This window comes from Hippoglossus hippoglossus, chromosome 7, assembly GCF_009819705.1.
Source record: "Hippoglossus hippoglossus isolate fHipHip1 chromosome 7, fHipHip1.pri, whole genome shotgun sequence".
NCBI classification, from domain to species: Eukaryota; Metazoa; Chordata; class Actinopteri; order Pleuronectiformes; family Pleuronectidae; genus Hippoglossus; species Hippoglossus hippoglossus.
In genome coordinates this window covers 5,365,749-5,378,390 of record NC_047157.1, presented here as the reverse complement: position 1 = coordinate 5,378,390, position 12,642 = coordinate 5,365,749, and the positions used below count along the sequence as shown (strand labels likewise).

Genomic DNA, 12,642 nt, shown 5'->3' with positions numbered 1-12,642 from the left:
TCTACACACTTAATGCTATTTGAAAATCATTATACTATTTTCAATATTTATACTTTATACAAATACACCACAGCAAATTCCTTATATGTATAAACCTGCTTGGCAATTAAACCTGATTCTGATTAAAGCATAATGTGCTTTTCAAGTAGACAATCCATACAGTTAAGTTAGAATATTATGAATTTCTTTTGTAAATTTTTATTTATAACAGAAGACTATAACTGTACTCTTACCAACTCTACTCAAGAGTAATATTTCACATGGATCATCAAGCCGGTTAGGATCATGTAACCATGTTTATGCAAATACAGAGTTCTAGTTTAAAAGAACAAACAGTATTCAATAAGAACGAAGAGAATCTGCCAAATATGAACAGATTTATTCAAGATGTTTTGGTGGTACAAATTCACAATAAATGTGGTTGTTCCAGTCAGCCTTAGCCATGTTTTTTTATTCAGGGTGAAAAATGGAGGTAAAGTAATAAACACCGTTAAAATGCTGAAGCGGAGAGCTCATTTTCTCTCTGACAGGAGATGAAAAAGAGGATCCCCAAAAAGTGTTATATGTGGCTGCTTTTGATGATGTCAAAATGCACAAGATGACGTATGTGTGACAGCAGATGAGACATTAGAAGAAGGAAAGTTACAGGTGTGACACTATATATGCTTGCCTGCAATGAAAACCTCATGAATTCAAGACATAGCACAACACCCACTTCTCCTTCTGTGCAAATCTTAGAACTGCTGTTGTCTTTTTGTGTGCAATGATTGTTGCCTTGTAAGGAATCTCTGCCATGATACTACAAGTATCCTCTTGTCTACACAACAGCATATCCAGCAACCAAAAGACAGCCTGGCTGACTGATCAAAGAAGAAGACTGACTCACATATCTGATGCTTTTACATACAATCTCTCTGTACTTGAATGTAATCTCTGACTTTGTGAGAATGTGGTGCCAAAGAGCAGCCACACAGGAGCCAAATGCAACAGAGAGCTCTACCATTACATGGATCTGCTATAGTGGTAAATGGTTGAATGGAGCAGAGACTGCTCTGTGTGTGCAGGGAGAGTGGTGGTGGGATTTATAGAAGCGTTTATGAATGGGGCATGAGGAAGAAAACAAAATGAGGGTAGACGAAGATAGGAGATGAAGACAACTGCTGTTTTCATTGACGGCGGACAGACGAGGAATAGGTGGAGGAGGATCTTGATGATGACATCCCGCCTCCTCCCATGCTCATGCCGCCTCCTCCCATGCTCATGCCGCCTCCAAGGCCGCTGCTGCTGCCGCCTCCATAGCCGCCGCCGCCGCCTCCGTAGCCGCCGCCGCCGCCTCCGTAGCCGCCGCCACCGCCGCCACCACCACCACCACCACCTGGTGATGAGAATGAGATTAGTTAAATACACATATCAAGTCAATTGATAGCTTTACTAATGGCCTACCCATCCCCAGTTGTTAGATTTACCATGAATACCATAGAACTTGTGTAGAAATTATCTGAGTTGTAAAGACATAGGTCAATACTTACCAAAGCTGCTGCTTGTGCTCTGCATATGGACGGTTGCACTTACAGGACCGGCGGTAATTCTGCAGAGAGTACATAAATGAGCAATCTGAGCTGTTGACGTTGCTGCCCTCACAATGAGATTCAATGCACTCTCTCATTGTTTTTCGAAGATGAAATGTTTTGTGAGTCCAAAGTAGCATTTACCTGTCCTCCTCTCCTTCCAGTAGCTTCCTGTAGGTAGCAATCTCAATATCTAGAGCCAGCTTGACATTCATGAGCTCCTGGTACTCACGGACCTGGCGGGTCATGTCCTGTTTGGCTCTCTGCAGGTCCTCTTCTAGGTCCCTGATACGGGCCTTGGCGTCCTTGACAGCCAGCTCACCACGCTCCTCAGCCTCAGCGATCTGGGCCTCCAGGTTGCCACGCTGAGAAGTTGGAAAGTTGGCATAAGTTTCAGGTGTGATATTTCTACATGTTCATCTGGTTTTTAACATGTTCTGGAAGCCTGCATCATTTTGAATATTTTGTGCATAGATGATAAGTCTATAACTCAACTGAGCTCAAGGTAAACCACGTGTAACTGTGAGCTTACCTGTCCCTTGACTGACTCAATCTCATTCTGGAGGCGTGAAATCATACGGTTGAGCTCAGCAATCTCACTCTTAGTGTTGCGGAGGTCTTCTCCGGCCGAGCCGGCATTGCTCTCCATCTCCTGGAACTGAAGGAACACGATGAAAAATAACTATTATTACAGGCTCCACAGACATTTTTGTAGGTATGTGTGTTTCATATTGGAGTTGTTGGTATGATTGCTGTCTCTATCTACCTACCTTCTGCTGATACCAGGATTCCGCATCGGCACGGTTGCGTTTAGCGATGTCCTCATACTGTGCCTTGACGTCAGCCACAATAGCATCCATGTCAAGGTTGCGGCTGTTGTCCATCGACACAATGACTGAAGTGTCCTTGATCTGTCCCTGGAGTTCATTCAGTTCCTGAAGAAGAGACAACAGTAATTATTAAAATTATATTGAAAGTATGAGTAGAGGCACGACTGAAATCTGTTACTATTGTTTGTGTTTTATTTGGTTATCTGTCTCCGCTGGTTGCATACATGAAACAACAGACCTAACAGGACTGAGGTGTGGTTTATTTAGCTTACCGCCTCGTAGACACTTCTGAGGAAGTTAATCTCATCCTGAAGGGCATCAACCTTGGCCTCTAGCTCAACTTTGTTCATGTAGGCACCGTCTACATCCTGTAAGTGGAGAAGAAGGAAGTGTTTTGCATTGGTGATGGTTTGGAGGAAAAGCAATGATCCATCCTTGAAGCTGGAATGCCTGGCTTAATGATTGCAGGATTTCTCTCACCTTCTTGAGGAGCACAAACTCATTTTCCACACCAGCACGCTTGTTGATTTCATCTTCATATCTGATGCAAACAAATGGAGGAAGAATGAGCTGACGGAAAATTAATGTAGAAATCAAGTCCTGTAGGTCTGTTCAAAGACACCACACACTTGGATTCCTTCCCTGGTGTGAACTCACTTGTTCTTGAAATCCTCCACCAGTCCCTGCATGTTTTTCAGCTCTCCCTCCAGCTTGACCTTCTCGTTGCCCAGTCCATCCAGCTGTCTGCGCAGGTTGGCGATGTAGGCCTCGAACATGGCGTCGATGTTGGAGCGGGAGGTGGTCTGCTCCTGCAGCAGGCTCCACTTGGTCTCCAGCATTTTGTTCTGCTGCTCCAGGAATCGCACCTAAAAGGTAAAAATCATTTCAGAAGTTAAGATCCACCAACAGCTGGATAAAGATATTGCTTGGAATATGACCATTTTATCATAACTGCAAATAAAAAAATCTAATAGGAAAGGCAAATAGCCATGGGCACCTGCTATGTGGCATGAGTGCAGGAGGACAGGATGAGGCAGCATCAGTGCATGAAACAGCAGCACCCTCCTTTTAGCTAACACAGCCGTTTTCTTTACTTCCATTCTTCTTCTTCTCTCATTTTGCTCTCTTGTCCGTGTTCCACTCATAAAGTTTCCATAAATCCCAACCCCCTCTTCGTGCAGATGCAGACGGCCTCAGGATAGATTATATTAGCTGTCCCTTTTATTCATGATTTGGCTTACTTCTCTCCAGGAAAACAGAGATGTTTGACATCCTTATTTTACTTTACTCACATGATCCATCGAGCCACACCTATGTGTGACTTTACCACTCTAAAGGCTCTTGTAATAACCAATGCCTTTCAGGCCAGAGACTTTTGGTTCTGTCGTCACTGGAGAACTGAAAGAATCTGCTCCATATGTCTTCCTTGCATTTGCATAGAGAAGATGTATGTAGGCTGCGTTGCTCTGTCATCAGAGTTACAGGTTTTTTGTGTGTGTGTGTGTGTGTGTGTGTGTGTGTGTGTGTGTGTGTTTGATTGTGTGTGTGTGTGTGTGTGTGTGTGTGTGTGTGTGTGTGATGAGTGTGTGTGATCGTGTGTGCATGTAAATGCCCAGATGAGGTGCGCCTTGCCACACCTCAGCCTTGCCCCTCCCCTTAAACCTCTAGCATTACCGCACCCTCGCCTCCGGGAAGAAAACTTTCGCTGTGTGAACTTGCCTGCCTCATCCCTCAGCAAACTAATTCTTCTTGCCTGAACTCAATTACCGCCAGTTGAGTGAGGATGCTTTAAAGATATAACATGTAATTGCATTTCATAAAAATATTTAATTGAACTGTTAATTCAAACTTTGATATTTTCTCCCCCATTGTGACCACTACTACGACCTGTAATGATCTGAATATTTAGTTGTGAATCATTTCATACAGATGGAAGACCAGATCCCTTGTGTGAGGACAGATAAGGTGTGGTAGACACACACACACGACACAGGGAAAGCTAACTGAGCATTTTCTTGTGTAGGGTGTGGTTAACTTGTTCTTCATTTGTAACAGAGAGAAAAGGTCCCTCATCTTATGAACAAGAATGTCAATTACCCAAGAAAGCACAGGTGGGTGAGATTACGAGCTCAATTATTGTATCGTTGTATTGCCATGTATGATAAATAATGCATGCAATGAAAATATTGTTTGAAGAGTAAGCATTATGCGATGCATTGCAAATATGTGAAGTCCACTTCCTGCATCACTGTTGAAAGCTTGTCAAGCCTTGCTGCCATGGGAATGGGGTTGATAACCTGATCCCTTTCTCCCCTCAAACTGAGGGGGACCAGTCACTTGAGACTCTAACTCTAATGTTTCCTGACTCTCGCTCCACACAGAGGCAGCTGGCAAGTGGCGGATTATGGTCAAAAATAAATTAAAGGTACAGTGGTCTGCTTTCAATTTCAGTGGATAAGTGAGACAATGTACAGTATAGCTGACAACATTTAATTCATGCTAATAATATTATGATTAGTAGTTTTGGTTTTCAGAGCTAGCTCTAGCTAGGACCACAGTGTGGCTATCATCCACGTCGGGATCAGTTGCTGTGTAATATGTAATGAGCCCAGGTGGCCGTTTAGAGACAGCATGTTGCAGCTATCCACACTTACACAAACCAATTAACTCTGTGTGTAGTGTATCCATCCCCTACTAATATTTCATTTTACCCAGTTCATTCATATCAGCATCTATTGTTCAACAAGAGTTAAAAACACTCTGAAAACCACATTTAAGATTTTGAAATGGTGTGGGACATTAAGACATAAGCTGTTTCAGTGACCAAAGGGACACTTACCTTGTCAATGAAGCTGGCGAAGCGGTTGTTTAGACCCCTGATCTGATTTTTCTCTTCGGTACGGACAATCGAGATGTCGGGGTCAATCTGAAGGTTCAGGGGAGCCAGCAGGCTCTGGTTGCATTGGACATTTGCGATCGTGGGGACTATCATACCCCCACCACCACCGCCAAAGCTACCATAAGCACCGCCAGAAGAAAAAAGAACACTACCACCACCACCACCACCACCACCAAAACCACTACCACCACCAAAACCACCACCACTACGAAAACCACTACCACCACCAAAACCACCATAACCACCCCCACCATAACTACCACCACCACCACCAGCTCCATAAGCACCACCGCCTCCCATGCTTGACTTAAGCATTGAGCCGGAGGAAAAGCTTTGCCGGACTGACCCCCCCTTCACTATAGCAGATTGTGAGGAAAAAGATCTTCTTCCTCCTCCTCCTCCTCCTCCTGCTGTACGGATGGAACCCATGCTGACCCTGGTACTAGAGCCGTACGACATGGCTTTTCTGAACAGATTCACAGAGTAAAGGGGGGAGCAGACAGAAAGAGAGAGATATTTGGCAGAGCAGTGGAGCACACTAAGAGGTGAGTCAAGTCCCTCTAAGTATCTTCTCCCAGTCTGCATTGGGTTTTATCTGCCTCCTACTGCGGAGGAGGTCCCAGTAAGCTCCACCTCCTCTGCACCTCCTCCTCATCCCTCCACCAATTAACTGCATCCTGGAAGGTGCACTTGCACGTAGATTTGGCATGGAGCAGCTGAGCCTGTTGGACAGGTAAGAGTACCACCCCTGTAAAGTGATCCGGGCTCGACACACCCAAAAGGTAAGAGAGGAATGGCATCATGGCCCAGGGTAAGAGGGGAGGGAAGACATGTTGAGATAAAAAAAAGAAATCTTGACTTCATTATCTGGGGGCTCTTCTTGAGAGCGGTGTGTGGCTGGAGGAGTAAGGGGTTCGGGTGTGGTAATATAGTCACCTTTCGATTGCCTTTTATCGTTTTGCAAAATTGATGCAATATAAATACATTTACAGTTGAAATTGGTAACATTTCACAAGATTTGCGCAACACATTCTGGCCAGTTGCTGCTGGATATGTTTAATGTAAATACATTTCTTTCCTAAAGACAACAGGATTTGCATGATGCTTCTAAATAAATAACCACATCACATTCAAATTTGGAAAAGCGTAGCTTCATATAAAGTCCAACTGAGTTTATTTTAAAAGTGCTGTCTCTGTGATCCTTGAAATCCCCCTGTTGTAAAATGAAAAAACTTAAAGTTCTCCTAAAAACTGTAAGTCTTCTTTTTCCAATTACAGTTTTTTTTCAACTAGTTGTGAAAGACAATTAAATACACTTTTTGTGCAGCAGACACCTGGACTGAGTTTATTCCATCAGACTTGTGTGAGATGGTCGAGTAAAAATGCAGAAGCCTCCTGTATGGATTTACTGTGTGGAGTCCCTGAATGAAAGAAATAGCTTTTACTTCTCAGTAAGAGTCGGTTTCTTCAAATCCCACTAGTTCAAATTGGATATGATATTTTATCCAGATTTTGTAAAGGTTTCATTGAGGAGTCTTTGAGATGAGAAAGGTGCATTTTGCAAACATGTTTTCAACATTAAAAGTGGAGCAGCAGCTCACAGACTGTGAATTTCTCCTCTGAGAGGAGGACTGCGAGCTGTAGGTGGAAATCAGACTCCTGAAACACAGGGGATGTGTGAGGTAATAAACAAATAAACAAAAGATGAGTAAAATATAAGGTTGTAGAATATAAGGTATGAATGAAGAGATGAAGAGATGAAAAGCTGCCTCCTTGTCTCTCCTCTCTCTCTCAAATCTGCAGTTATTATTATTATTATTATTATTATTATTATTGTGCTCATAGTATAGAAATTGTTGTGTCTCTCTATGATTCATGATTGAACCCAAAGGAAAAATGTAAGCTTCTACATCAGTGTGATACGATCTATGTACAATGACCTGTACTGCTGGCAGCCACCAGGAGGCGATCTAGTTTTACTTAAGGCGTGTCAATTCATCCCTCTTCAAATGTGCAGACTGATGACGATTGAAATGCAAGTCAGAGGATTGTATCTTCCAAGCTGAGAAACATATCTTCCTTTAAAAGGTTCTAACATCTCAATGAGAACATGAATGATTCCTCTTTGCTAAATGTACCCACGTTATTGTATGTATTTGATCCACAGTGAGTGTTTATGTTTGTGTGATGTCAGAGATGATAATAATCTGACAAATGTGTATTTATAGAGGGTACAAAATACAATCAAACAATGAAAAGAATAGACCGGTGACATGTACCATGTGTGCAGTGTATAGATCCCAAACAGGCAACAATATAATTTTGATATTGAAATAAATATATCGTGAATCATTACGATATCACTATGACAAATGACTGGTTAGTCTTAAATAAGCTTTATTTAATTTTTTTATTGATGTAATTCTTAGCATATGATCATAATACTTTAAAAAAAAATCGATATCAGCTTTTGTTCGAGTCTATAGACCTATAGGACGCAGTGATACCTCGGAAAATGCATTTTTAATGATGCATGTTATTTTCTGACTTCATTGTGACACAGACACACACACACACAGGGGCAACGTTGCCAGATGTAAGATTATTATCATCTCTGTACAATGTAGGATCAGTAATAATATTGTGATGTGGGGTCATGAGGTCTGGTCATAAATTGAAGATTAAAGAAAAATCGAACTCTCTTTAGTATAGGATTTTGTGAGGCATTGGGGCTACACTCGGGCTGATATCATGTAGTCTGACCCCAGCGTTAGCAGCTCTGTCTTGTTTGCATCTACACTCTTCTTCTACACACTTAATGCTATTTGAAAATCATTATACTATTTTCAATATTTATACTTTATACAAATACACCACAGCAAATTCCTTATATGTATAAACCTGCTTGGCAATTAAACCTGATTCTGATTAAAGCATAATGTGCTTTTCAAGTAGACAATCCATACAGTTAAGTTAGAATATTATGAATTTCTTTTGTAAATTTTTATTTATAACAGAAGACTATAACTGTACTCTTACCAACTCTACTCAAGAGTAATATTTCACATGGATCATCAAGCCGGTTAGGATAATGTAACCATGTTTATGCAAATACAGAGTTCTAGTTTAAAAGAACCATCAGTATTCAATAAGAACGAAGAGAATCTGCCAAATATGAACAGATTTATTCAAGATGTTTTGGTGGTACAAATTCACAATAAATCTGGTTGTTCCAGTCAGCCTTAGCCATGTTTTTTTATTCAGGGTGAAAAATGGAGGTAAAGTAATAAACACCGTTAAAATGCTGAAGCGGAGAGCTCATTTTCTCTCTGACAGGAGATGAAAAAGAGGATCCCCAAAAAGTGTTATATGTGGCTGCTTTTGATGATGTCAAAATGCACAAGATGACGTATGTGTGACAGTAGATGAGACATTAGAAGAAGGAAAGTTACAGGTGTGACACTATATATGCTTGCCTGCAATGAAAACCTCATGAATTCAAGACATAGCACAACACCCACTTCTCCTTCTGTGCAAATCTTAGAACTGCTGTTGTCTTTTGTGTGCAATGATTGTTGCCTTGTAAGGATTCTCTGCCATGATACTACAAGTATCCTCTTGTCTACACAACAGCATATCCAGCAACCAAGAGACAGCCTGGCTGACTGATCAAAGAAGAAGACTGACTCACATATCTGATGCTTTTACATACAATCTCTCTGTACTTGAATGTAATCTCTGACTTTGTGAGAATGTGGTGCCAAACAGCAGCCACACAGGAGCCAAATGCAACAGAGAGCTCTACCATTACATGGATCTGCTATAGTGGTAAATGGTTGAATGGAGCAGAGACTGCTCTGTGTGTGCAGGGAGAGTGGTGGCGGGATTTATAGAAGCGTTTATGAATGGGGCATGAGGAAGAAAACAAAATGAGGGTAGACGAAGATAGGAGATGAAGACAACTGCTGTTTTCATTGACGGCGGACAGACTGCGAGGAATAGGTGGAGGAGGATCTTGATGATGACATCCCGCCTCCTCCCATGCTCATGCCGCCTCCTCCAATGCTCATGCTGCCTCCAAAGCCGCTGCTGCTGCCGCCTCCAAAGCCGCCGCCGCCGCCTCCATAGCCGCCGCCGCCGCCTCCATAGCCTCCGCCTCCGTAGCCGCCGCCGCCGCCTCCGTAGCCGCCGCCACCGCCGCCGCCGCCACCACCACCACCTGGTGATGAGAATGAGATTAGTTAAGTACACATATCAAGTCAATTGATAGCTTTACTAATGGCCTACCCATCCCCAGTTGTTAGATTTACCATGAATACCATAGAACTTGTGTAGAAATTATCTGAGTTGTAAAGACATAGGTCAATACTTACCAAAGCTGCTGCTTGTGCTCTGCATATGGACGGTTGCACTTACAGGACCGGCGGTAATTCTGCAGAGAGTACATAAATGAGTAATCTGAGCTGTTGACGTTGCTGCCCTCACAATGAGATTCAATGCACTCTCTCATTGTTTTTCGAAGATGAAATGTTTTGTGAGTCCAAAGTAGCATTTACCTGTCCTCCTCTCCTTCCAGTAGCTTCCTGTAGGTAGCAATCTCAATATCTAGAGCCAGCTTGACATTCATGAGCTCCTGGTACTCACGGACCTGGCGGGTCATGTCCTGTTTGGCTCTCTGCAGGGCCTCTTCTAGGTCCCTGATACGGGCCTTGGCGTCCTTGACAGCCAGCTCACCACGCTCCTCAGCCTCAGCGATCTGGGCCTCCAGGTTGCCACGCTGAGAAGTTGGAAAGTTGGCAGAGGTTTCAGGTGTGATATTTCTACATGTTCATCTGGTTTTTAACATGTTCTGGAAGCCTGCATCATTTTGAATATTTTGTGCATAGATGATAAGTCTATAACTCAACTGAGCTCAAGGTAAACCACGTGTAACTGTGAGCTTACCTGTCCCTTGACTGACTCAATCTCATTCTGGAGGCGTGAAATCATACGGTTGAGCTCAGCAATCTCAGTCTTAGTGTTGCGGAGGTCTTCTCCGGCCGAGCCGGCATTGCTCTCCATCTCCTGGAACTGAAGGAACACGATGAAAAATAACTATTATTACAGGCTCCACAGACATTTTTGTAGGTATGTGTGTTTCATATTGGAGTTGTTGGTATGATTGCTGTCTCTATCTACCTACCTTCTGCTGATACCAGGATTCCGCATCGGCACGGTTGCGTTTAGCGATGTCCTCATACTGTGCCCTGACGTCAGCCACAATAGCATCCATGTCAAGGTTGCGGCTGTTGTCCATCGACACAATGACTGAAGTGTCCTTGATCTGTCCCTGGAGTTCATTCAGTTCCTGAAGAAGAGACAACAGTAATTATTAAAATTATATTGAAAGTATGAGTAGAGGCACGACTGAAATCTGTTACTATTGTTTGTGTTTTATTTGGTTATCTGTCTCCGCTGGTTGCATACATGAAACAACAGACCTAACAGGACTGAGGTGTGGTTTATTTAGCTTACCGCCTCGTAGACACTTCTGAGGAAGTTAATCTCATCCTGAAGGGCATCAACCTTGGCCTCTAGCTCAACTTTGTTCATGTAGGCACCGTCTACATCCTGTAAGTGGAGAAGAAGGAAGTGTTTTGCATTGGTGATGGTTTGGAGGAAAAGCAATGATCCATCCTTGAAGCTGGAATGCCTGGCTTAATGATTGCAGGATTTCTCTCACCTTCTTGAGGAGCACAAACTCATTTTCCACACCAGCACGCTTGTTGATTTCATCTTCATATCTGATGCAAACAAATGGAGGAAGAATGAGCTGACGGAAAATTAATGTAGAAATCAAGTCCTGTAGGTCTGTTCAAAGACACCACACACTTGGATTCCTTCCCTGGTGTGAACTCACTTGTTCTTGAAATCCTCCACCAGTCCCTGCATGTTTTTCAGCTCTCCCTCCAGCTTGACCTTCTCGTTGCCGAGTCCATCCAGCTGTCTGCGCAGATTGGCGATGTAGGCCTCGAACATGGCGTCGATGTTGGAGCGGGAGGTGGTCTGCTCCTGCAGCAGGCTCCACTTGGTCTCCAGCATTTTGTTCTGCTGCTCCAGAATCGCACCTAAAAGGTAAAAATCATTTCAGAAGTTAAGATCCACCAACAGCTGGATAAAGATATTGCTTGGAATATGACCATTTTATCATAACTGCAAATAAAAAAATCTAATAGGAAAGGCAAATAGCCATGGGCACCTGCTATGTGGCATGAGTGCAGGAGGACAGGAGGAGGCAGCATCAGTGCATGAAACAGCAGCACCCTCCTTTTAGCTAACACAGCCGTTTTCTTTACTTCCATTCTTCTTCTTCTCTCATTTTGCTCTCTTGTCCGTGTTCCACTCATAAAAGTTTCCATAAATCCCAACCCCCTCTTCGTGCAGATGCAGACGGCCTCAGGATAGATTATATTAGCTGTCCCTTTTATTCATGATTTGGCTTACTTCTCTCCAGGAAAACAGAGATGTTTGACATCCTTATTTTACTTTACTCACTTGATCCATCGAGCCACACCTATGTGTGACTTTACCACTCTAAAGGCTCTTGTAATAACCAATGCCTTTCAGGCCAGAGACTTTTGGTTCTGTCGTCACTGGAGAACTGAAAGAATCTGCTCCATATGTCTTCCTTGCATTTGCATAGAGAAGATGTATGTAGGCTGCGTTGCTCTGTCATCAGAGTTACAGGTTTTTTGTGTGTGTGTGTGATCGTGTGTGCATGTAAATGCCCAGATGAGGTGCGCTTTGCCACACCTCAGCCTTGCCCCTCCCCTTAAAGCTCTGGCATTACCGCACCCTCGCCTCCGGGAAGAAACCTTTCGCTGTGTGAACTTGCCTGCCTCATCCCTCAGCAAACTAATTCTTCTTGCCTGAACTCAATTACCGCCAGTTGAGTGAGGATGCTTTAAAGATATAACATGTAATCGCATTTCATAAAAATATTTAATTGAACTGTTAATTAAAACTTTGATATTTTCTCCCCCATTGTGATCACTACTACGACCTGTAATGATCTGAATATTTAGTTGTGAATCATTTCATACAGATGGAAGACCAGATCCCTTGTGTGAGGACAGATAAGGTGTGGTAGACACACACACGACACAGGGAAAGCTAACTGAGCATTTTCTTGTGTAGGGTGTGGTTAACTTGTTCTTCATTTGTAACAGAGAGAAAAGGTCCCTCATCTTATGAACAAGAATGTCAATTACCCAAGAAAGCGCAGCTGGGTGAGATTACGAGCTCAATTATTGTATCGTTGTATTGCCATGTATGATAAATAATGCATGCAATGAAAATATTGTTT

The 12,642-nt window shown here is 42.9% G+C and overlaps 2 protein-coding genes across 4 annotated transcripts; both read right to left on the bottom strand.

Moving 5' to 3' along the window:
* Positions 1 to 1,043: 1,043 nt before the first annotated feature.
* Positions 1,044 to 6,097, bottom strand: LOC117764906 (keratin, type II cytoskeletal cochleal-like). The gene is made up of 10 exons (XM_034591058.1): positions 5,904 to 6,097; positions 5,557 to 5,763; positions 5,238 to 5,490; positions 3,056 to 3,264; positions 2,879 to 2,939; positions 2,671 to 2,766; positions 2,339 to 2,503; positions 2,101 to 2,226; positions 1,713 to 1,933; positions 1,044 to 1,588 (listed from the first exon to the last, which is right to left on the bottom strand). Exons 1-10 carry the CDS (start codon positions 6,095 to 6,097, stop codon positions 1,519 to 1,521), a joined length of 1,602 nt encoding a protein of 533 aa, XP_034446949.1. The 3' UTR covers positions 1,044 to 1,518.
* A 2,757-nt stretch (positions 6,098 to 8,854) lies between these two features.
* On the bottom strand, positions 8,855 to 11,400 carry LOC117764913 (intermediate filament protein ON3-like). 3 transcript variants are annotated; one of them, XM_034591073.1, is made up of 8 exons: positions 11,197 to 11,400; positions 11,020 to 11,080; positions 10,812 to 10,907; positions 10,480 to 10,644; positions 10,242 to 10,367; positions 9,854 to 10,074; positions 9,508 to 9,729; positions 8,855 to 9,474 (listed from the first exon to the last, which is right to left on the bottom strand). In XM_034591073.1, exons 1-7 carry the CDS (start codon positions 11,376 to 11,378, stop codon positions 9,660 to 9,662), a joined length of 921 nt encoding a protein of 306 aa, XP_034446964.1. In that variant the 5' UTR covers positions 11,379 to 11,400; the 3' UTR covers positions 8,855 to 9,474; positions 9,508 to 9,659. The 3 variants fall into 3 exon arrangements, with proteins under 3 accessions (XP_034446964.1, XP_034446962.1, XP_034446963.1); XM_034591071.1 differs by having other exon boundaries at positions 9,508 to 9,734; positions 9,859 to 10,074; XM_034591072.1 differs by having other exon boundaries at positions 8,855 to 9,734; positions 9,859 to 10,074.
* Positions 11,401 to 12,642: the final 1,242 nt, after the last annotated feature.